Here is a 25893-nt window from a genome sequence, read left to right on the forward strand (position 1 = left end):
GTGGGGGTAGCCACATTGCTCTCTCGGTTTATAGTGGGTTAACAGGGGACGCAGTGTTCCCTGTTAGCCTGAAGAGCTGTATCAGAAAGAGAAAAAACAAGGATTAATAAACACAACAGGGTTGGATCTGTGAAGATCCAGGTCTACCACCTACAGACACTAAGCTTAAACTGGTGAGCTTGGTGCCTGTAGGCGGGTGCATACTGCGGAGGAGGAGCAATTTTCCTTTTTTTTGCCTAGTGTCAACCTCCTAGCGACAGCAGCGTACACCCGTGGTCCTGTGTCCCCCAATGAAGCGATAGAGACATAACGTAACGGTACACCTTAACACCTCCTCATTTGCATATTAGTGCCCTTCCCCTGCTTATGAATGACATTGCTTCCTTTCCTAGAGCAAGCACTGTCTGAAAGCTGCTGGTGTGTAAGCACATGCGCACTGCCTGCTCCCGGTAACGTAGTCCTCCTCTCAGAAGCCGCTCACTACACTCCCAGGTATAGACTACTGAGCAGCGCCAGCAGAAAGATGACGGGAGTAGGGACAGACTGACGCGTGCTAGCAGAAAGACGATGGGGGAGGAAGGACACGCCCAGCCGGAGACAAAATGCCAGTACACATGCCAGCAGCATTCGAACAGTGCTTGCGCTAGGAAGTGAGTACTGTCAATCAGAAAAGGGGAGAAGGCCCCCCAATATACAAATGAGGAGGTGTAATGGTGAACCAAATTCTTGGCCACACATTTGTACCGTAGCCTCCTCGTTTGCATAAGAATTAAAATGTATTTTCTCAGGCACTATACCAGTAACAGGTACAATGTTAGTATGGTTTATATAGGAGCTAAATCCCCTACAATACTGAATAAGCCTTTTAAAATACATTTTGGAGGTGGAGGACAATCTGTATTAAGAAATCTGGTAACCGATCCGCTATAAGAAACAGCAAACTAAATATAGATCCTTTTTTGGTCTTCTAAATAGTGTTCTGAATATGTATTGCAATCGAGTGCAAAAACAAAACAAAAAGCTAGAAATGAAAAAAAGAAAGACGCTGGAACTCACGGATCAAACACCTCCCAGTCTTCTTCATATGCTGCTTCAGCATGTGCGGAGGAGTAACCACTGTCTGGGGACACTGGGGCTACGAACAAGACAAAAATAAATTTTAAAAAATGAAACCACACATTAGGATCAGCAGGTTGAATGGACTAAATAAGTTAGAAGTGTTACTGGAGTATGAGGAAATGTATGATTTTTGTAAGAACAATTAAATCATAGATTTTGTAGATATTCTGGAGGAACCAATGCTTAGTGTTCAATGAATTAGAAGAAAATAAACTGTCCGATCAAGCATGCAACATCACAGTTAATATTTTATGCAAGAGAGAAAAGAATGACAAGATGGAACCTGGGTGAAAGCACCCAGGAATTGGGTTAAAGATGATGATATGAAAAAAGATGTTTTAATATGAAAAAACGTATTCTAGTGTAAGCTGGATGAAAAAATTGTGATAACTGGGCTTATTTGGGGGAAGTGGGGGTGGATTGGGAAATATAAAGAAAGCAGATAAGATGATATATTTTATAAAACTTTGTTGTATCTGAAATTGATAATTGTGCAAAATAGAAGTTAAAGCAGGCGATTGTTATATCAATGGTGGATGAGGAAAGTAAACTAAAACCTGCAGCAAATATGTAAATGTGTGTGTCAGAACATTACGGTTAAAGCAATATACATTAGAGAAAATAAACTAAGTGCAGACTAACCTGTTAATGTTGGGATTTCCCGCTCAGGAGCATTCTCACCAGCATCCAGCCAGCTAGTGGCTGCTGAACGGACAGGTGGCCCCTGACTGGGGTAGGATGCTCCATTAGTGGAGGTGGTGGTGCTGGTGCTGATCTCGTCCACCTGCTCTATTTCCAATTGTTTTACTATTTCCTCAGCTTCCACTGCTTGACCGGGAGAATCTGATCCTGACGTGCCTGAGATAAAGATAATTTGAGCCCCAAAATAAAAAACTAACTGTATACAAGACCAACAGTATGTAAAAGACATAATATAGTTTACATAACAAACTCACCATTTTTATTTGCTGGTGAGAAAAAGTTGAAGACGGGGGAGAAAATGGTCCCCAGCAGCGTGGTCCTGGGTGGGCTGGTTGCAACCGATGCATCGTCCAGCTTTCCATTTTGTTTTAGATGTTGAGGAGTCACCTCGTAACTTGCAGCCTCTACAATAAGAAGAGTCAGAATGCTAAACAAGTCCAAAGCACAAAAGCCAACGATCGTATTCCAGCAAACAGTATCAGAGCCCTCGAAAGCTGGGTTTACTGATACAATGTAGAACAGAGGGTTGCAACAGCTGACATTCTCCCAGCAATCTGCATGGGTGGAGTTGTAGTTTTACAACAACTGGAGCATTGCAGGCTGCTGACCGCTGCGGTAAAATGTGCCTCCACTGATATAGGGATCAGGAATTGGTCTTCCCTCTCTAGAGCACATTAGTTTGTACCATAGGTTTCACTTGGAATCACAGGATGAATTGGCTGTAATTTTGTGACTGGCACAGTAAGTATACACATGTGCTCAGTAAACCTGCTGGTTAAAGCATTGGCTCTACCTCCATTTACTTGACTTTTCCGCCGGACGCGTGCAATGGGCTTGCTTGGTTTGTCACCGGTACGTGGAGTTGAGGTGATGAGGTTGTTATCGAGGTCACGCTCCACCCTGCTCCTCTTTGCGGGGTTCTCTCGATCCTCCTAGTAATAGAAAGCTGTGCTGTTATCTCTTATTAGTGCATCACTACATCTCTGGGTTAGGCAGGCCATACACATTAGAAAGCTTTCTGTCATACGTTTGATCGGCTTACAGCCATCTCAGCTGACTGTCCCATACATAAGAGCGATTGTCTGCTCTATGAGAAAGCAGCTGGCTGACATGTTGGCTTATCTACGGGAGAACAATGCGATCAGCAATCCGAAATCAGACATGCGCAACCGACATCTCCCCCGACAGCACCCACATATACATTAGATTGTTCTCTGAACCTGTCAATATAGGCGGATACGGCTGACAGTCTAATGTGTATGAGGACCCTTAGGGTTGCTCTCAAAGAACAGCAAATTTATTTCTGATTAGCCTGTTGGAAAAATCGGGTACACATTTACAGAACTGGCGCTATGTCCATTACTGCCCCCTGTAATAGTCAGGATTAGATGCTGAAGTCAATAGCGACTTGGGGCAGAGAAGCAGCTAGGCATGGTTAAGTCCCCTAGAGGAACGAAGCAAAAGAAAATGTTAATGTTCAAAAATATAAAGGGGGTTTCCAGTACCAAGGTGACCAATATAATGCCTGTGGGTGCCCGACACCCAGCTACCTCACCGATCAGCTGTTACCAGTGCATGACGAGGTGCTGTGCTGGCCCAAACACTGTTTACATCTGACCACCACTGAATCTGCAAATCTGGGAACAACTAAAGGGTGAGGATGCCGGACCACCACAAATCTTATACGGATGGCCTATCTTAAGGACTCTTCAACAAAACCAGTAGTGGACCATTCTTTAACCCCTTCATGACAATGCGATTTTTCGGGTTTTTTGATCCCCTTCTTCCCGGAGTCATAACTTTTTTATATTTCCGTCAAAATGGCCGTATGAGGGATTGCTTTTTTGCGAGACGAGTTGTGCTTTTGAATGACACCATTGATTTTCACCATATAGTGTACTGGAAAAAAAAAAAAATAATTCCAAATGCTGTGAAATTGCAAAAAAAAAGTGCAATTCCACAATTGTTTTTTTTATTTATTTATTTTTTTATTTACCATGTTCACTAAATGCTAAAACTGACATACCAATTTGATTCCCCAGGTCAGTATGAGCATGTACATGCCAAACATGTATAGTTTTTTTTTTTTTTTTATTAATCCCTTTCCGACCTGGTCAGTAATAGTACGCACCAGGTCGGGAAGGCCGGTTCAGCGGGGGCTCCGGTGGTGAGCCTGCACTGAACCGATCACATGTCAGCTGATTACTACAGCTGACATGTGCCCGCAACAGCTGCGGGTGGAATCGCGATCCACCCGCGGCTGTTAACATGTTAAATGCCGCTGTCAATCTCTGACAGCGGCATTTAACTCGCGCTTCCTAAGCCCCGCCCATCGGTGACGCCCATCACGTGATCGCGGGTCACCAATGGGTGGGCATGACAACCCAAGGTCTGTCTGCAGCAGACCCCTGTGGTTGTCATGTCTCAATTGCTATGAGTGCCACCTACTGGTCAGCGCTCATAGCAAGTGAGCATTTCTCCTGCATACAAGCGAACTGCTCATCGCTTGTATGCAGTAGAAGCAATCAGACAACTGCTGCTTCTAGTCTATAGAAGCAAGCAGAAAGTGTAAAAAAAAAGTTTTTCAAAAATATATAAAAGTTTAAATAACCCCCCTTTCTCTCTAATATATATATATATATATATATATATATATATATATATATATATATATATAAAAAACACATACACATATTTGGTATTGCCGCGTTCAGAATCACCCGATCTATCAACATAAAAGAAGAATTAATCTGATCAGTAAACGGCGTAACGAGAAAAAAATTCTAAACGCCAGAATTACGTTTTTTTGGTCGCTGCAACATTGCAATAAAATGCAATAACGGGCTATCAAAACATCGGATCTACCCTAAAATGGTATCAATAAAAACGTCAGCCCGGCGCGCAAATAATAAGCCCTCACCCAGCCCCAGATGCCGAAAAATGTAGACGCTACGGGTCTCAGAAAGCAAACTTTGGATTTTTTTTTCACCACTTAAATAAAAAAGAACCTATACATGTTTGGTGTCTACGAACTCGTAATGATCTGGAGAATAATAATGGCAGGTCAGTTTTAGCATTCAGTGAACGTGGTAAAAAAAGGACCCAAAAAACAACTGTGGAATTGCATTTTTTTTGCAGTTTCACCGCACTTGGAGTTTTTTTCCCGTTTTGCAGCACACGATATGGTAAAACCAGTGATGGCGTTTAAAAGTACAACTCGTCCCGCAAAAAATAAGCCCTCACACGGCCATATTGAACGAAAATTAAAAAAGTTCTGGCTCTGGGAAGAAGGGGAGCAAAAAATGAAAAACAAAAACAGAAAGACTCAAGGTCGTTTAGGGGTTAAAGTGGTGAATTTTTTTTTTCCCCTTATGTCACCATTTTCCAAGACCCACAGCGTTTTGATTTTTCAGGATCTAGAGCTTGACGAGGGCTTATTTTTCGCGACCTGAGCTGACATTTTTATTGATAACCTTTTGGGGTAGATAAAAGGTTTTGATTACCTCTTTTTGCAATGTTGCGGCGACCAAGAGAAACAAAATTCTGGTGTTTTGATTTTTTGTTATTGTTACGGCATTTAGAGATCTGATTGTTTTTATATTTTGATAGATTGAATATTTCTGAAAGCAGAGATACCAAATATGTGTGTTTTTTAATGGTTTTATTTTCAATAGGGTAAAAGGGGGAGGGAGATTTGAACTTTTGTTTTTTATATATTTTTTGTTGTTGTTTTTACTGGTTTCAAATAGTCTCCTTAGGAGTTTTAAAGCTGCGATCTTCTGATCGCCTGTGCTACACATAGCAGGGTTTTAAGACTGATATATATAGCAAAAATCATGATATGTCCGTTTTTTTCCGGATGCACGGTCCGCAGAAGTGTCTCACGCTGAACACACACGGATGACATCAGTGTCTCATCAGTGTGACACATACAGGCGCTTGGGAATCAGCGCTACAGTTAGTGCTGTTCCCAAAAGCCGGGTGCTGAACGCTGCCCTCATCATTGTTCCTTGCTCACGGTGTGATCATGTTGGAAGTAGTAGTCTGCTCCCGCAGTGTCCCTGTGTAAAAATAAGAATAAAATAATAAGATCCTTATACTTACCGCTGATTGGGCGGTGCTGGGGCAATGCTGTGGGCCTTGTCCTTTCAAAAGAATTCGGCGGTGAGAGGAGGTTCCCTCTCCTGTACATAGCCCTGCGGTGGGCTTCGGGAAAATGGCAGCCAGAGCATGCGCAGATTTAGATCTTGAGAGACGAGATCTCTATCTGCGCATGCTCCGGAAGCCATTTTTCCTAAGCCCACGGCAGTGCTATGTATGGGAGAGGAAACCCACACTTATCGCCGACTTCTTCTGAGGGCGGGGCTCACAGGATCACCCCACTCCCACCACCACCGCCCAAGTCATCCTGAATCAGCGACCATGCAGAGAGGACGGGTTCTCAGAATTGCCCGACTCCTGCCGCAGCCAACCTCCTGTATCTGTGACCCTGGCTCCTGTGACCCGCTGATCCACCACCGCTGCCCCCCTCAGGTAAAACCGTTTAGAAGGCGAACCATTTTATTTAAAAATACATTTTTTCCTATTTTGCACCCCAAAATTTGGAGTGAGTTATAATCTGCAAAATACGGTATATTGATACACAAAAACATGCTTAAAAATTATTGAATAGCACAAAAGTCTTAAAGGAAAAAAAAACCCTATATTAATTTAGCATTGACATAATTGTAGTGGTCATTAGCGTAAATTTAGAGTAAAATTTACACTTGGGTTGCACTAAAACCCCTCTCAAAAAAAAAATAAAAAAATTCTACTTTCAAGAGCATTTCATATAATATATGTAAATGAAAAAGCCATGCTTCACAAGAATCAGAGATGGAGAGGAAACATTTTAACCACTTAAAGACATTTTTTTAATGAGTATTGCTAAGACAGACTTATGGCATATCCACTAGTTGTAAGCCACCATCGCACCGCTACATACACCAATCTTCACATTTTTCTATGCCTCCTCAGACAAGCCACCCATACCCACACAGGTCCCAAACTTACCTTTGTTGTGCTGCCTTTGATGAAATTTTTGATGGTGGACAGCAGACCAGTGTCTGGTTTAGACAACTTTTCTGCAAGAGGTGAGCTCTCCTCCTCCTCCTCTTCTTCTGAGTGCTTCCTCTTAGTGCGTGCAGTGCGCCCGGCAGGACCGTGACTGCTGCGCGGAGACCCCTTCCGCGTCCTTAGCCTCATCTTTATGATTGCCACATAAAAGCTACAACAAAAAGAAAATGAAAAAAGTTTAAAAGGCAGATCACACCCAACGTTGAATAACATTACTGAATAATAATTTAAAAAAAAAAAAAGGGGTAGGTGCCCCCATGAAATGGTCCTCTGATCATAGCAGAACAAAACCAAGTATATAAAAACAACTGCAAAAGGAAATTGCTTGTATGTCAATGGCAACTGGATAAGTCTTTCTTTCGTGTATTAATTTTAATTGGCATTAGTAACTGGAAAAAAAAAACAGGTTCCAATGGGAAACACCACTGTCCTACTTCACACCCTCCCAGTGCACGTCACTGATCAGAAGTATATATTACTGTTATCCTCAATATCTTCTTTGACATCTCTAGTACATGTTCTTGGGACAGCCGAAGGACAACTGATCTGACCACACAGAACACTCATACTTGCTCACCTATGAAGGGCAACTTATTCTACTTCGATATATATAAATAAATAATATTATTAATAATAATATATAGACAAACAAAGTTTTTGACAACCTTCTGTTGAAGTAAGACCCCACAAAGGTCACTGAAATTTTTAATTTAAATTTACTGAATATAACAAAAAAAAAAAAAACTTTTTTCTTGAACTACAATTCAAAAGCAAACTAATGAAAATTACCTGGACAAAAACGATGGTACCCCTAGAAAATACTGAAAATAATTTGACCACAGGGACATGTTAAACTAAGGTGTGTCCAGTAATTAGAATCACAGGAGTCTACAAAATAGTAATCAGTCAGTGTGCCTATTTAGAGGGTGAAATGTAGTCACTGTGCTGTTTGGCATCGTGGTGTGTACCACACTGAACATGGGTAAAGAAAAAGGTAAGAGTAGCGTTGTCTCAGGAGATTAGAAAGAAAATTATAGGCACACATGTTAAAAGGTAAAGACTAAAAGACCATCTCCAAAGCTTGATGTTCTTGTTACTACAGTTGTACATATTATTCAGAAGTGTAAGGTCTATGGGACTGTAGCCATCCTCCCTGGACATGGCTGCAAGAAGAAAACAGATGATAAGTTTAAGGCTGAGTGCCCACGTAGCATTTTTCAAGCGTATATGCTGCGGAATTTCCGCAGCGTAAACGCTTGAAAAACGCATGTGTATCCGCACCCCATGGTCCCCAATGGGATTCCGCAAGTTCTATGCACATGCTGCGGATTTTTCCGCAGCGTTTATGCCGCATTCAAAAATCCGCAGCATGTCATTTAATTTTGCGTTTCCGCAAGCGGAATTGCCTTTGTCCAATGCATAAAAAACGCAAGGCAATTCCGCATGTAGAAAACGCGTGATAAACGCGTGCGGAATTCCGCATGCGTTTTTCCGGGAGAGGACTTGCATTTATGCAGCAGAAATTTTCTGCTTCATAAATGCAACGTGGGCACACAGCCTAAGAGACGGATAAGGCTATGTGCCCACGTTGCATTTATGAAGCAGAAAATTTCTGCTGCATAAATGCAAGTCCTCTCCTAGAAAAACGCATGCGGAATTCCGCACGCGTTTATCACGCGTTTTCCACATGCGGAATTGCCTTGCGTTTTTTATGCATTGAACAAAGGCAATTCTGCTTGCGGAAACGCAAAATTAAATGACATGCTGCGGATTTTTGAACGCAGCATAAACGCTGCGGAAAAATCCGCAGCATGTGCATAGAACTTGCGGAATCCCATTGGGGACCATGGGGTGCGTGTTACCAAGCGTTTTTCAAGCGTTTACGCTGCGGAAATTCCGCATCAAAAACGCTTGAAAAATGCTACGTGGGCACACAGCCTAATAGGAATGGTAACCAAAGAGCCCAGAACAACTTCCAACGAGATTAAGGCCATGTGCCCACGATGCAGAAATGCTGCATATTTTTTACGCTTCTCCCTGGCAGGAAAAACGCATGCGGATTTTACATGGGGTTTTCCCGCCAGGTAGAAGCGTTTGTCAAGCGTCTTCACATGCATTTCTGGATGCGGGTTATCAAGCGCTTTTCCAAGCGATTTTAGTATCACTTGGAAAAGTGCTTGACAACTTGGTCACACTATATAAATCCATGCAACCGGCATGGATTTATAGTAGTGTGACCAAGTTAGTTAAAAAAAAGAATACGAATGGTGAAAAATAAAAAAAATAAAGTTTATACTCACCTTCTGGTGTCTTCCCAGTGTTTTGTCTGCTCCGCTGGTGTCTTGCACTGCTTGCGGTGGTGTGAAGGACCTGCGGTGACGTCATTGAGCCATGTGATGGGTCACATGACTCAGTGACGTCATGGCAGGTCCTTCACAACAACGCGAACATTGCAAGAGACCGGACGGAGCAGACAAAACACCGGGAAGACATCGGAAGGTGAGTATAAACTTTATTTTTTATTTTAAATTCTTTTTTTTACAGTTTCTATGGTACCCAGGTCTGGATGAGAGTCTCCTCTCCTCCAGGACTGGGTACCATCCGCACATTGAAACGCATATAATCCGTGAGTACAAATGTACAGACACGGATTATATGCGTCTCAATGCAAGTCAATGGCAGCGATTACGCCGCGCTTCCGCAAAATTAATGGACATGCTGCGGATTTTTGAGCGCAGCATAAACGCAGCGGAAAAAAACGCAGCATGGGCATTGAAAGTGCGGCTTGTCACTGGGGACCATGGGGGGCGGATTACCAAGCGTTTTTGAAGCGTTTATGCTGCGGAAATTCCGCAGCTTAAACGCTTGAAAAACGCATCATGGGCATACAGCCTAAAGGTGTACTCCAAGGTTAAGGTACATCAATCTCAGTTCGCACCATCAGTCACTATCTTGGCCAAAGAGGACTTCATTGACGACAGAGGAGGAAACCACTGATGAAAGCAAATCATAAAGAAGCAAGACATGCCACAAAGCTTCTGGGAGAATGTCCTTTGGACAGATGAGTCAAAACTGGAGCTTTTTGGCAAGTCACATCCGCTCTATGGTGAAAGACACAAAAATGAAGAACATTGTACCTACTGTGAAACATGGAGGAGGCTAGGTTATTGTGGGCGTGAGAATATGATTTGAAAGAGACCGTGTCATCGCCTGCTCTCTGTACATCTTGCACATGGTTTTCTTTCATACAAGTCATTGCACCTGTAAAGTCGGGTATACGCTTCTCAGCTTCAGAGGCGCACTGCGCATGTCTGGAAGAGGAGAAGCTTCATTTTCAGCTCCTTCATTGACGTCAGGCTTCTTCTCTGCTTCCAGACATGCACAGTGCACTTTTGAAGCCGAGAAGCGAACACGCGGATTCAGAGGCGCAATGACGTGGGTTAAGAAAGTCGCGCTCAGGAGAGTGATAACATGCTGAGGAGGATGACTAGTCTGGGGAAACAAACTCCACATCAACTAGTCAAAGGATTCATTTGCATATGATAAACTGACTTTCAGTCAAGGGAGCGAACAAGCATTTTTATCCAGGCCATCTTCATTTGTTTTTTTTGCCTTCATTTTTCCTTTTCCAATGATTTTAATTAACTTTTAAACATTAAATACAAAACATATGGGTATGCATGAAGGAAAGAGGATTTTTTGAAAAGGCTGTTATAAAGTGTAATACTTGGATGAGTATTATTATTTAAGCATATTTCTTGGTAAAGCCAAGCAGGAGAGATTTCCTGGTTCAACCAATATTGGCTTTACTTAATATTAGCCCAATAATATGCGTTAATATTAGGTAAGCCTAATCCTCCGTTCATTTTATTTTTATATAATATTTTTGTGGGCGTTCTTGGTTTTTTGTTTTTCCAAAAGAAAGAATTAATTAAATTTTGTATTTTTATAATATGGGAATCAGGGATTATAAGTGTTAAGTTCCTGAATATATATAACATTTTCGGGAGAGTGATGGTTTTAATTATTAAAGTTCTGCCTATCCATGAAAGGTCTTTATCAGTAAAGAAGAGTAGATCTTTTGTTACAGTTTCAATAATAGATTCCATGTTTCTGGTTATTAGGGTATTAATCTTTTTTGTAATGGTTATTCCTAAATATATTAGTTCCTCTTCCGTCCATCCAAGTTGTGATTCCTCTTTAATTTTTTTTATTTGAACGTCGCTTAGGTTAAACTGCATTATTTTTGATTTATCTTGATTCATTTTAAATTTCATTTTTCCATTGAACCACAATTCAAAAGCAATGTCTGATTTTCATTAGCTGATATTCAGTAAATTTAAATGGAATATTACTTTTGCCAGTTTCAAGTTATTTCAGTGACCATCCTGGGTTATTTCTTAGGGGTACCAACAAGTTTGTTCATGCGAGTATCACTAAAGGGAATCTGTCAGCAGGTTTTTGCTATTTAATCTTAAGGCAGTATGAGGTAGGGGCTGAGACACAGATTTAATGATCTTACCTGTGTGCGGTTTCCATAAAGTAAAGGTTTTATCACCAGGAGATTATCAATGCACAGACTAGCTCCCTCCTGACAAGTTGTCCGACTCCACCCCCTACTCTGATAAAAAAAAAAAAAACTCACTGTCAATAGACAAAATACACAGAAAGCTGTGGTGTGGGCCAGGTGTGATTTCTGAGCTCTGCTACATCTACAAACTCTGTGTCAACTGTTGCAGCCAGAAATCTAAGTGATACATCTTTGGAGTCAGGGTCTCTCTTCAAACATTATTCTGCTCAGATGAGGTAGCAAATTCTGGTGACAGATACCCTTTTTAAAAGGATATGTCACCTAATAGCCAGGAAAATTAGACGACATTACCCATAGGAGTTATAGTGGCAAAAATGCTGGTTTTCACCAAGATTTACTAGAAATGGATGTAACTAAGAAGTTTCCGAGCAGAAGTTATAACAAGCCACATGATCTAATAATACCAGAAAAGGAAAAACTATCTGATGTTTTATTTAATAGCAGTCAGACCAATGTTATTCTATGGGGCAGCGCTGATCAGCGGTTTTCTCATACCGATTCAGCATGGGGGAAAAAAAAAAAAAAACGCGCAAATCGAGTCACACTTGGCCATTCAAGTCTATGGATATGTGGATAACATCTGAGTGCAATCCGATTTCCACTGCCGCACAGAATGGAGAAGAGAGAAATTTCGTTCCCAATCTTCTCCTCACCTTTAACTCCAGCAAAATGGCGCCAGCACCCACGCAGTAGCATCCTGCATCCACGCAGGTTTCCTTATTGCAGCATGCACACAATGGCTTCTATTGATCACAGGCCCTCGGACAACTTTTCCTGGTTTGTTTACATTTTTCATATCAGTCAATAGGAAAGCAGAAAAACACACACACACACACACACACACACATTACACACTTCTGTAACCTTGCATAAAAAGGTGAATGTTGACAGTAACCCCTATCAGCACTGTGACGTACTATTATGCAAAGGCACCTATGGATTTAGCACAGCCATAATAGTATGTTGCGGTGATAGAGCTGTGGCTGCTCCACCAGCCGTGAGTGCAGACTGTTATACAGCGGACACCCCATTTTAGCAGCCAGGATTACAGAGAATGTTGAGCTCCCGCAGTCTTTTTATTCTTTAAGGCTACGTTCCCACAATGAGCTTTTGGTGCATTTTTGAAGCATCTTACATTTCCAGCAGAGTGGATGGGATTTATAGATATCTCATGTCCACTGTGCTTTTTAACGCAGCGTAAATTGATCTATGGTGCGTGTTTCAAGTCTGCAACAGGTCAATTTCCCTTGCGGGTACGATGAGTTTTCTGTGCAGGATTTCATCACAGATTTGCATTAAATGCGGAAATTCAGCAGGTAAAACACTCACGAATTTTTGATGCATTTCAGCAGCAGAAACTCATCAAAAATGCATGTAATCTGCACATTACTGTATCAATAGAGTTATCAAAGCCAAATACCAGTAAGTATCAAAAACAAAGCAGTTTTATTTAAAGCATGACATACCAAAAGACAAAAAACACAGGGTCAAAAAAATGCGATAAAAACGCATGTTAAAAAAATGCAAGTAACCCAATTTAAATAATAGTGCAGAAATTCAGCATCAAAAATGCAACAAAAGCTCCTTGTGGGAATGTAGCCTAAACTTGTTTCATTAAGGCTATGTGCCCACGATGCAGAAATGCTCCGGATTTTACATGCGTTTTCCTGCCAGGGACAAGCGGAAGTGAAGCGTTCTTCACATGCATTTCCACATGCGGGTTGACAAGCGCTTTCCAAGGGATTTTAGCATCACTTGGAAAGTGCTTGACAACTTGGTCACACTATAAATCCATGCCGGTTGCATGGATTTATATATAGTGTGACTGTAAAGAATGGTAAAAAAATAAATATTATACTTACCTTCTGATGGCCCCCGGAGTCATTTTCCGATGTGTCTCGGCTTGCCGGCAGCTCGTGGTGGAATAAAGGACTTGCCGAAGTCAGCGGTCGCGTGACCAGTCACATGACTAAATGACGTCACGGCGGGTCCTTTTCAGACCATCGCGTGTTTCCGGCAAGCCAGGACACATCGCTATGGAGACCGGGGCCCATCGGAAGATAAGTATAATATTTATTTTATTTTTTTATTTTTTTTTACAGGTTCTATGGTACCCGGGTAAGGAGGAGAGTCTCCTGTCCTCTACACCCGGGTACCATCCGCACATGTACAGATGCAGTGATACGGATTCCAAGCGTTCCAATGCAAACCAATGGCGGCGAAAACGCAGCGCTTCTGCAAAATAATTGGTAGTGCTGCGGATTTTTCCGCAATGATAATCCGCAGCGGAAATTTCCGCAGCATGTGCGGATTATCATTGGGGAACATGGCAGACCTTCTACCAAGCGTTTTTTAAGCGTTTCTGCAGCGGAATTGCCGCTGCGGAAACGCTTAAACACATAGTGGGCACACAGCCTAAAGCACACCTGTCAGCAGGATTGTGCTTAGTAAACCACATACACTGTCAGGTGGGCGACATTACACTGATTAAAATGATACCTTGGTTGATGAAATCCGTCCTGTGGTTCTTGTGTATTCTTTACTTGCAGTTTGGAGATAATGATATGCCCGTGCTCCGATGCAGCCTGTGGGGGGGGCGCTCTATCTGGTGCTCTGCTTACATATTCATCTGTATGCTCTTATGACAGCTCACTGATCATTCACTGATCTGCCTCCTATTTTACCTAGCCCCGCACTACTAGATGCATTATGTAAAATATAAGGCAGGTCAATGAAGGCACAGTGAGCCGTCAGCAGAGTACAAGATAGAGCGCCCCCCACAGGCCCCCCAAAGCACGAGCATATCATTATTTCCAAACTGAAAGTAAAGATTACACAAGAACCACAGGACGGATTTCATCAATCAAGGTATCATTTTAATCAGTGTAGTGTAATGTCACCCACCTGACAGCGTATGTAGTTTACTGAGCACAATCCTGCTGACAGGTGCGCTTTAAACTCACAACTTAAGGATAAAATAAAAGAAGCAACAAAATATACATATTACACAAGTTGTTTTGTAAGTATTGCAAACAGATTAACCTGAGGGTATGGGTCAAATTAACGACCTAGTATACAGAATACGCTGACAGAAAAGGTAATATTTTAACTAATCCAATTTGCTAATCAATGCCGATTGTGCCATATAAGTGGACAGACAGTGTTAGGGGCTCCCTCAGCATCCTAATCAGCACCCCCCTAATGCAATCTTGGGGTGTCGCCTACCAGTTGACATGTGACATGTGGTCTTACAACCATGCCGCCATAACTTTAGGCATTTGTTTAACACGTATGCCAGGACGTACGTATATGTTACACAGATGTCACTGACGGAAGATGTATAGCAGTGAGTGGGGAACCTTATTTCTGCCATGGCCCATTTGGATATTTATACCATCCTTTGGGGGCCGTAAAAATTGCGCACTAACTCCGCCTACAAAGTACGTCCTGACGCTGGCACTGGTAACAGGACATAATCTTTCACTGCATGCGCCTCAGCGTTCAGTAGTGAACACTGCGTGCGTATGCACAAAGCGCAAAAAGAAATTAATGGGCCAGCAGCAGCAAAATACAGCTGCCAACCCAAGCACTGCGGTCCCTGGGAGCTGGATAAAGGGTAATCAAGGGCCGTAAAGGGCCCACGGTTCCCCACACCTGATGTAGAGAGTCATCTCACCATAGAAATTCATTGTAAAATACATATATGAATGTCTATAATAATATATATATATATATATATATATATATATATATACACACACACACACATACATACAATAAAAACTACACCTCTTGCAGCAAAACAATAATAATTAAAAAAAAAATTACGATGGGGAAAGGAAAACCAATAGAATGCAGTGACACAAAAATGTATCCCCCCATAAAACAAGTTTTTATTGTTGGGCAGTACCATGACAGAGTTCACAACTGAATTTGTTATTTCTGTTCCGCTTCATCAAAGTAGAGCAAAGAAATAAATAGCTGTCATTGCAGTCACATGACGAAATCTGAATTAAATGGTGGTATGGAAACTATATGTAGTCGGCACTGTTAATCAGATTTTTCTCTAAATAAATTTAGGTGAAGTTTCTTTTTTTTTTTTTAAATAATTCATATTGTAAAACGATCTATATTGGGCAAAGTAGAAGAACATACGACATTCATTTACAGTAACAAAACTCGCTGTCTTTTCTACATGTGCCTTTATCGACTTTAGGAAACGAATGCATATTCCCACTGCATTTTGGGGTAAGTGAAGAGTCTCCGCGAGCTCAAAGAACACTGGATTTTGGCTGTTGGAGCTGAAAAGAGGACATCGGTAAACCAGGGGAGGAGTCCTGAGGAGATAATTTGCATATTCCCACTGCATTTTGGGGTAAGTGAAGAGTCTCCGCGAGCTCAAAGAACACTGGATTTTGGCTGTTGGAGCTGAAAAGAGGACATCGGTAAACCACACGCCTACCGGCGCGCGCATTTTGAAGCTTTTTTTTTAAGCTTTTTTCACTGTTTTCAGAACATTAACAATAAGAACATGGAAGAGTCCAGGAGCCATTTGGTGAGCTGCATATCCTGCTACATGTTCACAGACTTGCCAGTGGAAAAGCCAAACTTCACATGCCAGAAATGCAAGCTTGTGTCCCTGTTGGAGGAAAAGTTGCGAAATCTAGAAGAGAGGTTAACTACCTTGAAAATCATTAAGGAAGGTGAAGAGTTCTTAGACAGAGCAGAATTATCTCTTCATGATTCAGAAAGAGAAGAAATTCGAACTGCACCTGACGAAACAGAGGAATGGAAGCATGTGACCCACAGAAGCAGGAGGATCGAGAGGCAGTCAGCACCCATACTGCTCAGGAACCAGTACCAGGCTCTCACGCAGGAGAACCAGGAAGAAATACAGCAAAATAAGACTTTGCCAGCAACGAATAACCTTGTAAGCCCTCAGAATCCTCCTGGATGGAGAAAGAAGAATGTTGTGAAGAAAAAACGGAGAGTGGTGGTCATGGGGGATTCCCTGTTAAGAGGAACAGAGGCCGCTATCTGCAGACCAGACATAACCTCAAGAGAAATGTGCTGTCTTCCAGGAGCAAAAATTAAAGATGTGTCTGACAGGATATCAAGACTCTTCAGACCTACAGATCACTACCCATTCCTGCTAATACATGTGGGGACAAATGACACCGCAAGAAAGGACCTGGAAACCATCTGCAGTGACTTTGAAGACTTAGGCAAGAAAGTGAAAGAATTGGGAGCGCAGGTGGTCTTCTCATCCATCCTCCCAGTGGATGGCCATGGAACAATGAGGTGGAATAAGATTCTACAGGTGAACAACTGGCTACGTCGATGGTGCCGTCAACAAGGATTTGGATTTCTGGATCACGGAATGAATTACCTATACGATGGACTACTTGCTAGAGATGGGGTGCACCTTACGAAGACTGGAAAACATGTATTTGGAACTCGCCTTGCTGCACTCATCAGGAGAGCTTTAAACTAGAACAATGTGGGAAGGGAAGCAAATGGCCAGAAAAAGCCATACAGCTGACAAATACTATTGAGATCTCTGCTACTGGAAGTGGAAAGGAAGAACAAAGACAAAACAATTTAAATAATAAAAATATGGGAGGAAGAGAAACCAATCACAAACTAAAATGTTTTTATACAAATGCACAAAGCATGGGCAACAAACAAGGAGAATTGGAACTACTAATGCAGGAAAAGGAATAGGATGTCATTGGAATCACTGAAACTTGGTGGGACGATACACATGATTGGAATAAAAGGCTAAAAGGATACAACTTATTTGCAAGAAACAGACTTGATAAACGAGGAGGAGGTGTTGCATTGTATGTTAGAAAAGCGTATATCTGCACAGAGATTGAAGCTTCAGAGACTGGGAGTTCTGTGGAAACTGTTTGGGTAAGAATACAAGGAGAGAACAACGGAAAGGACACCATTGTAGGCATTTACTACAGGCCACCTGGGCAAGCTGAAGATATGGATGAACTCTTTATGTATCAAATGACCAAGTTCTCCAAAAAATATGACGTAGTGGTCATGGGAGATTTCAACTATCCAGACATTTGTTGGGAATCTCTCTCAAGTAAAACTAACAGGTCAAGCAAATTCTTATCCTCTCTTGCTGACAACTTTATCTTCCAAAAGGTAGGGGAGAAAACAAGGGGATCTGCTACTTTGGATCTAATCCTTATAAACAGGGAGGAAATGGTTGAGGAGGTAAAAGTGGCTGGGACCCTAGGAGGCAGCGACCATGCTATTATAGAATTTTGGATAACTAGAGGAGGAAGACATGTGAAGACTCAAACTTCAAGGTTAGATTTTAGAAAGGCAGATTTTAAGAGACTCAGAAAGAGAATAGGAGGGATCCAATGGCTGGATGTCCTTAAGGACAAAAATGTCCAGGAAGGATGGGAAATTTTTAAAAATGAGATTCTCAAAGCACAATCGTTAACAATCCCGAAAAGTAGAAAGAATGGGAAGCATTTAAGGAAACCAGGATGGATGAACACAGAACTTAAACACATGCTAAAAAGAAAGAAAGAAATGTTTATTAAATGGAAAGAGGGAGGCATATCTAAAAAAGATTATAATGCAGTCTGCAGATCCTGCAGGGCACGTATCAGGTTAGCTAAAGCTGACAATGAATTAAGGCTTGCAAGAGATGTCAAAAGCAATAGAAAAGGATTTTGGGGGTATGTCAAAAGTAAAAGAAAAGTCAAAGATGCTATAGGATTTTTACAGGATGAAAATGGAGAAATGGTAAGAGAGGATGTTGAGAAGGCCGAACTTTTTAATTCCTATTTTGCATCTGTTTTCTCTCAGAAAGAAAATGTAACATCAACTGATCTTCACTGTCCTTTTAAAGGAATAGAGGAATCCAAGTTATCTGTAAACAGAAAGATTGTGAGGGAATATTTAGCTAACATAAATGAGTTCAAGTCTCCAGGTCCAGATGAATTACACCCCAGAGTACTGAAGGAGATCGTAGAAGAAATTTTAGAACCACTCTCCATAATCTTTGAAAATTCTTGGAGAACAGGAGAAGTCCCAGAAGACTGGAGAAGAGCAAATGTTGTTCCTATCTTCAAAAAGGGGAAGAAGGTGGACCCAGGGAACTATAGGCCGGTGAGTCTGACTTCTATACCAGGAAAGATCTTTGAACAAATTATTAAACAACATGTATGTAAGTACATGGATAAGAATGAAGTGATTAACCAGAGTCAGCATGGGTTTGTAACTAACAAGTCATGTCAGACTAACTTAATTTCCTTCTATGACAGAATCACTGACTGGGTGGATCAGGGAAATGCTGTAGATATAGTATATCTTTACTTCAGCAAAGCATTTGACAAAGTATCTCACACCATCCTTATTGAAAAAATGACCAAGTATGCAATGGACCAGGCAACTGTTAGGTGGATTCATAACTGGCTTAGTGATCGGACTCAAAGGGTGGTTGTAAATGGCTTCACATCCAGCTGGATGAATGTCTCAAGTGGGGTACCACAGGGCTCCGTCCTGGGACCTGTATTGTTCAACATCTTTATCAATGATTTAGATGAAGGAATTGAGGGTAAACTGATTAAATTTGCTGATGACACAAAGCTAGGAGGGATAGCTAATACTAGAGAAGAGAGAGAGAGAGGATTCAAAAAGACCTAAATAAACTGGAGCAGTGGGCAGCAACCAACAGAATGGTTTTTAACAGGGAAAAATGCAAAGTACTACATCTGGGCAATAAAAATGAAAAAAGCATATACAGAATGGGAGGAATAGAGCTAAGCAACAGTACATGTGAAAAAGACTTAGGTATACTAATAGATCATAGACTGAACATGAGTCAACAGTGTGATGCAGCAGCAAAAAAGGCAAATACAATTCTGGGATGTATTAACAGAAGCATACAGTCTAGATCACGTGAAGTCATTATCGGTCTTTACTCCTCTTTGGTCAGACCTCATCTGGAATACTGTGTACAGTTTTGGGCACCACATTTTAAAAAAGACATAGACAAACTGGAGCAAGTTCAGAGAAGAGCGACCAGAATGGTGACTGGTCTGCAAACCATGTCCTATGAGGAACGGTTGCAGGATTTGGGAATGTTTAGCTTGCAAAAAAGAAGACTGAGAGGAGACTTAATAGCTGTCTACAAATATGTCAAGGGCTGTCACATTGTAGAAGGATCATCTTTATTCTCATTTGCACAAGGAAAGACTAGAAGCAATGGGATGAAACTAAATGGGAGGAGACACAGATTAGATATTAGAAAAAACTTTTTGACAGTAAGGGTGATTAATGAGTGGAACAGGCTGCCACGAGAGGTGGTGAGTTCCCCCTTCAATCGACGTCTTCAAACAGAGGCTGGACAGACATCTGTCCGAGATGATCTAGTGAATCCTGCTTTGAGCAGGGGGTTGGACCAGATGACCCAGGAGGTCCCTTCCAACTCTACCATTCTATGATTCTATGAAAGTAACATCTACCCTCTGAGCAGCAGATCCTCACTGTCAGAGCTCGGGGGGAGGGGGTGTACACATAGATTCAGGCACTTTTTTGCACCGTTGGGTGCCTTACAATCAGCTAATGGAATTGCTGACAGTAAAGGGTCTGTGCACATTAGGGAACACAACAGTGTCGGTCATTACTGGAATGTGCCCCTATATAAATGGGGAATACCTTGTACCATAGCAGAGCATTGGAAATAAAAAAAAATAAATAAAAATCAGAGATAACCCTGAAGACTGAGCACACAGTAGTACCCAACATGCCATGCAATGACTGGCAGCCTGTACTCAGCAGGTGATCTTGCAAGAAAATGCCAGAAACCACTCTAGCCTATACAGTAAGGTCAGATTGCAGAGGCCCACTGAGAGGACAATCCCAATTACATGCAACTCCTCAAATTCTTTTAAGTGGAAACCTTTGTAATGTGCTTTCTGCGCACCTCACCCTCAAAGTTTAAAGGCCCCAGGAAACAATATTTTCAGCGTGCAATGGATTTTCCTGAGACATTGTAACGACACACCACAGTACAATACCAAAAAGGGACTCGGATCTGCAGCACATGTGAATAACAGGAGGATGCCACCCATCAGCACGGTCACAATAAACACCTGTTTTACTGAAGCACCGATTAGTGTCAGCGCCTCCTACAGTACCGTGCGATACTACACGTTCTGTACAAATCTATACCAGTGTCAGGAGGAGCTGCTGTGGCTCCATGTTATTCTGGTACTCTGCCGTACTGTACGGGAACCTGAAGGAGCTCCTGTCCTCTGCATAGAGTGATATCCAGCACCCATCTCTCTATTTGTAAAGTTGCTTTATTTGCTAAATATTTTTTTCTTCCCCCTTCTCAATTTTGGGGCTTCAGAACAATAAGTTCAGTAAAGTCACAGTCTCAGGTTACACTTGCAAATTATAAATGATCAGACAAAATTGATTACAAGGTTTCTTTCAAAATTATCAATTCTGGGAACGGGGCTCGGCTTGAATGGAGCGATGACCAGGCATGTGCTCCTCCGTTCCATTCAATCTCTACGGGATTACTGGAAACAGGCGAGTCCTGAACGCCACTATCACAGTCAGCCTCATAGAGCCGGGTTCCCCAACTCCAGTCCTTAAGGCCACCAACAGGCCATGTTTTCAGGATTTCCTTAGTATTACACAGGTGATAATTCCATCACCTGCACAATACTAAGGAAATCCTGAAAACATGGTATGTTGGTGGACCTCGAGTTGGGAAACACTGCCATAGAGAATGACTAGAGCAGAGGTGCACATGCCGGACCACCACTTCATTCAGACAGAGCATTTCAGAGCCCGGTGGTCGGATCCCCTTCAATAGGTGTTAACTTCTAAAGATGGGAGTGAGCTTGTAATACTGCAGCCAGTGCACAGGTTAATCATACATAATGTATGGCTATGAATGGGAGAATCACTTCAAGTCCTGCCGAAATTCACTATGGCCCAGACCTATTTATCAGTGTAACTGCCCAGCTGGGGGGGGGGGTAAACATTATAGGATGTGGATATACAACGTGGTGCAACTTCCTTGCAAAGGCAGAATCACAGGGGTGTAATGCCCAACAGGCTGAATGTAAACCCATACATATATTAGAAAAAATGTATTGGAACAGCACCATTTAGTAAATACTCACAGTGGGTGCCAGGCCTCTAAACAATCTGTCCATAGTGTAGCAGAATAAAAAATAATAAAGGAAGCACTCGAAAACAAGATAGATTTTTTGAAAAAAAAAATAATAAAATTATATAATATACATACACATACCTGGATACCAGTTACTACATACAAGTACATGGATAATATATGTACACCCTATTACACACATTATATAATGGGCACACATGTACCCGATGTTTACATCCCCCCATACATAAACATTATGTAATACATTCCACGCGTCCATATAGATTTATACTACACACTTAGCCCCGTGATAGAGAGAGAGAGATATATATAGATATTTTACAGACTTACCCCAATACACACATTCTACAGTACATACATTGTATAAAACATACACAATACTTGCATCCCCTGTACATAAGCATTATGTACAGTAATATCCCATGTGCACACATATACAGTTATACACACATTATATATAAATTCCCATATACACACATACATACGTCACTCGCCCGCCCGCTCACAGCCATGTCCGGGTTATCACAGGTCCCGCACTGTACACGGCCGTGTCCTCACCGGAGGAGGCGGGATACCTGTGCACACACCGACCATTCCCGGGCCTCTCTTCCCCGAAGGCCTCTCCCCATCCCCAGCCTCTATTACCCCATACCTGGAGTGTCCCGGCGTCCTCCGGGTGATAAGCGGTGAAACCACAGGGTGCTGCTGAGTAGTTCTCGGCCTCCCCGGGGCCGGAGTCCTCCGTATCAACGGACCGCGGCAGCTAAATCCCGGGCGCCATTTCCCGCCGACCAAGGGAACGCAGGACCCGGATACAAGGTAGTGCGCATGCGTGTAGAGCCTGTGAGTAGGGAGGGGGAGGAGAGAATGTGGAGAGGGGTCTGTAGTGTGAGGAGGAGGATGGATACAATGGGCAGGTTGTGTGCGCGGCGCCGAGCGGCCACTAATGTGCAGCACCTGTGGCCACCTCTATGGCTGTATACACTGCAGGGCCACGGCCGCTGCCACCCCAACACCACAGCCTGGCGCCATGCAATCCACATCATTCACTCTCACCACTTACAGGTCGCGTAATAAAAGTCTAGTGATGTCTGCAGTCCACTAGTGACGTGTGGAAAATACCACAGCCAAATTGTGCCAGCGAAGTGTTGGCATAGGTGTCCGTCCTGGTGAGCCTGGGTGTCATACCTGTCCCCTTACCTGAGGCGCCCGCCAATGTCGGCATAATACGGCGGTGTTCACACCTGGTGCAGAATTTACACTGTGTATTTGGACGTAAATCCACATTTCACCCCGAGCCAGCCGTCATGCACCCCCCCCACCCTCCGAGCCCGTCGTCATACACCCCCCGCGAGCCCGCCATCATGCACCCCCCCCTCCGAGCCCGCCGTCATACACCCCCCACGAGCCCGCCATCATACACAAACCCCAGTCCCGCCGTCATACACCCCCCGCGAGCCCGCCACCATACACAAACCCCGGTCCCGCCGTCATGCACCCCCCCCCCTCCGAGCCCGCCATCATACACAAACCCCGGTCCCGCCGTCATGCACCCCCCCCTCCGAGCCCGCCGTCATACACCCCCCCCGGGCCCGCCACCATACACAAACCCCGGTCCCGCCGTCATGCACCCCCCCCCCTCCGAGCCCGCCATCATACACAAACCCCGGTCCCGCCGTCATGCACCCCCCCCTCCGAGCCCGCCGTCATACACCCCCCCCGGGCCCGCCACCATACACAAACCCCGGTCCCGCCGTCATGCACACCCCCCCCTCCGAGCCCGCCATCATACACAAACCCCGGTCCCGCCGTCATGCACCCCCCCCTCCGAGCCCGCCGTCATACACCCCCCCCCGGGCCCGCCATCATACACAAACCCCGGTCCCGCCGTCATGCACCCCCCCCCCTCCGAGCCCGCCATCATACACAAACCCCGGTCCCGCCGTCATGCACCCCCCCCTCCGAGCCCGCCGTCATACACCCCCCCCGGGCCCGCCATCATACACAAACCCCGGTCCCGCCGTCATGCACCCCCCCCCCCTCCGAGCCCGCCGTCATACACCCCCCGCGAGCCTGCCGTCATACACCCCCCCGGGCCCGCCGTCATGTGCATGCAGATTTTTCTGCTACATGTGAACATGCTTCTAATGTGCAAAACCCAACCTGTGAACCCTGCGCTTGTGTACGTTCACGCCAAGTATTTTTTGAGGCAGAGAAATCCACGTGTTTTTTTTTTTATTTATGACATTTTCAGATCGGCTGAGGTTTTTGCAGCCTTTTGTCTCCATCGTGTGAAGGTTTGAGCCAAAAAAAAACAAAAAGAATAAAAAAAATTCACATTGACGGCAAAGTGTATTTCTCCAGTGAAACCAATCAGAGGTGCATATTGGGCCGTGTTTGATGAGGATGGTGAATCAGATTCACTTCAAAATCCACAACAAAAACCTAAATGTGGGCTTGCCCGCTTGTTAGGGATTTTTCCACTGCAAGACAAAATGACGTGCAGCAGATTTTAACATACACAGTACAGGAAAAAAAATTCTCCGCAAATCCATCACGTGAGGACATGGCTGGAGGCTGCATCCACACATCTATGTGTAACATCCGTGGTTTTTCTATCCAGCAGCTCACGGACTCATTGGGGCCAATGCACCAATACTGGTGTAGTGCTTGCTCACGCCAGGCCAGTCGTGATGGAGTAGAGGAGGCGCACACCCCTTTATGAATGTGGCACCTCTTCTGGGTGGCGTACTCAGCGGTGCGCCACGCCAGAAATGCCACTCCAGTCTGGGGGGCAGCAGCATTTCTGGGGTAAAAAAAAAACAAAAAACCGCCACCACTTTTCATGAATTGGACAGGTGGCCATGAAGATGGCAAGAGTTGCAGTTTTTTTGTCCAACTCTAAGCGTGAAAGTTTTGATTAAATCTATTCACACATCCGTGAAAATTCCAGATCTGAGTGTGAGTTCCGTGAGACTTGGAGCGTAGCCTATTCTCATCCGTGTTTGTGGATCAAACTTGGCCATTGAAATCTACGGGGATCTGTGAAACACGGATGTAAATCGGAAGGCTCCCAGGGGCTTCCATGTCTAGCAGGTCTGTTACTTCATGATCAATTAGAATAAGGCTGATCAAAGTGTGATGACTCCTTTTTCTCCATTCTGTCAGACGTGGAAATTGTGCTGCACTTAGATGTTATCTGAGTGCAGTCCGATGGTTTCCATGGACTCATTGACTTGCATGGCCGAGTGCGATCCAAATATCAGATCAAACTCGGGACACGCTACGATATTTTCCCTCAGATCAGCTATGTCCAAGGAAAAAAAAATTGGACATGTGCACAGTCTCATAGAATAACATTGGTCCAAATGCAATCTGATGTTCTGTTGGGTCGCACTCAGACCGATAATACATTCGTCTGCACGAGCCCTAAACCGTGATCTTCCAAGGGTCTTTTTAGTTTCTTGGAAGCAAGCACATGATTTTTTTTCAATGTGCTGGATCTGAATCTCATTCATTTTTGGTCCAGGTATCCATTTTCACCATCAGTGTGACATTCATTTTTCTTGTGTGCAGGAAAAAAAAAAAAATTCTTATCTTCTACTACCCAAAAGTGGGTGGAAAAAAAACAAACACTCCAATGAAAACACAGATGTTATCTGCGTGCTGTCCGTTTTTGTATTTTTCATGGACCATTGACTTGCTTGGGTGCATTTGATTTGCAACACAGATCAAAAATAGACTTGTCTGTTTTTGTTTTGTTGAGGACACTCTGTCCTGAGTGGAACCACACACGTGTGAACGAAGCCTAACTATAATGATCATGGTGACATCAGTTATAATTAACGGTCATGGGTGCAGATCCCACAACAAACACAGGTATACTATTGCACGTGCTGGAACGAGCCGTGCATCCGTGTGGCCATCACATCACCAAGACATATGTTTTTCTACTGGGAGGAAACTATGAAGGTTTCTGGTGAACGACAGCAAGCAGAGGTCTTTAAAACCACAAGAGGATAAAACAAAAAAATGCATAACTTGTACTGTACAACGAACGCACTTTATTTGGGGAAACTAATACTCTTTTAGGCCTCATTCACACGTCCTTGTTGGGTTTTTCTCATTGATAGAACAGGTTCTCATTATAATCTACGGAGCTATTCACATGTCTGTG

General features: G+C 43.3%; 1 protein-coding gene across 1 annotated transcript in view; it reads right to left on the minus strand.

The window, feature by feature from the left end:
* Window positions 1–22503, minus strand: part of CTDSPL2 (CTD small phosphatase like 2) — a 42430-nt gene extending 19927 nt beyond the window's left edge. The window contains exons 1-6 of the mRNA XM_073653504.1: window positions 22369–22503; window positions 6874–7087; window positions 2615–2753; window positions 2076–2225; window positions 1762–1977; window positions 1057–1135 (exon numbers count right to left, since the gene is read on the minus strand). Of these exons, the coding sequence (XP_073509605.1) occupies window positions 1057–1135; window positions 1762–1977; window positions 2076–2225; window positions 2615–2753; window positions 6874–7065 (776 nt within the window). The 5' untranslated portion in view covers window positions 7066–7087; window positions 22369–22503. The remainder of the gene's footprint in view (window positions 1–1056; window positions 1136–1761; window positions 1978–2075; window positions 2226–2614; window positions 2754–6873; window positions 7088–22368) is intronic.
* Window positions 22504–25893: the final 3390 nt, after the last annotated feature.

This window comes from Phyllobates terribilis, unplaced genomic scaffold (assembly GCF_046119375.1).
Source record: "Phyllobates terribilis strain yellow unplaced genomic scaffold, ASM4611937v1 Scaffold_11__3_contigs__length_659146591, whole genome shotgun sequence".
NCBI lineage: Eukaryota > Metazoa > Chordata > Amphibia > Anura > Dendrobatidae > Phyllobates > Phyllobates terribilis.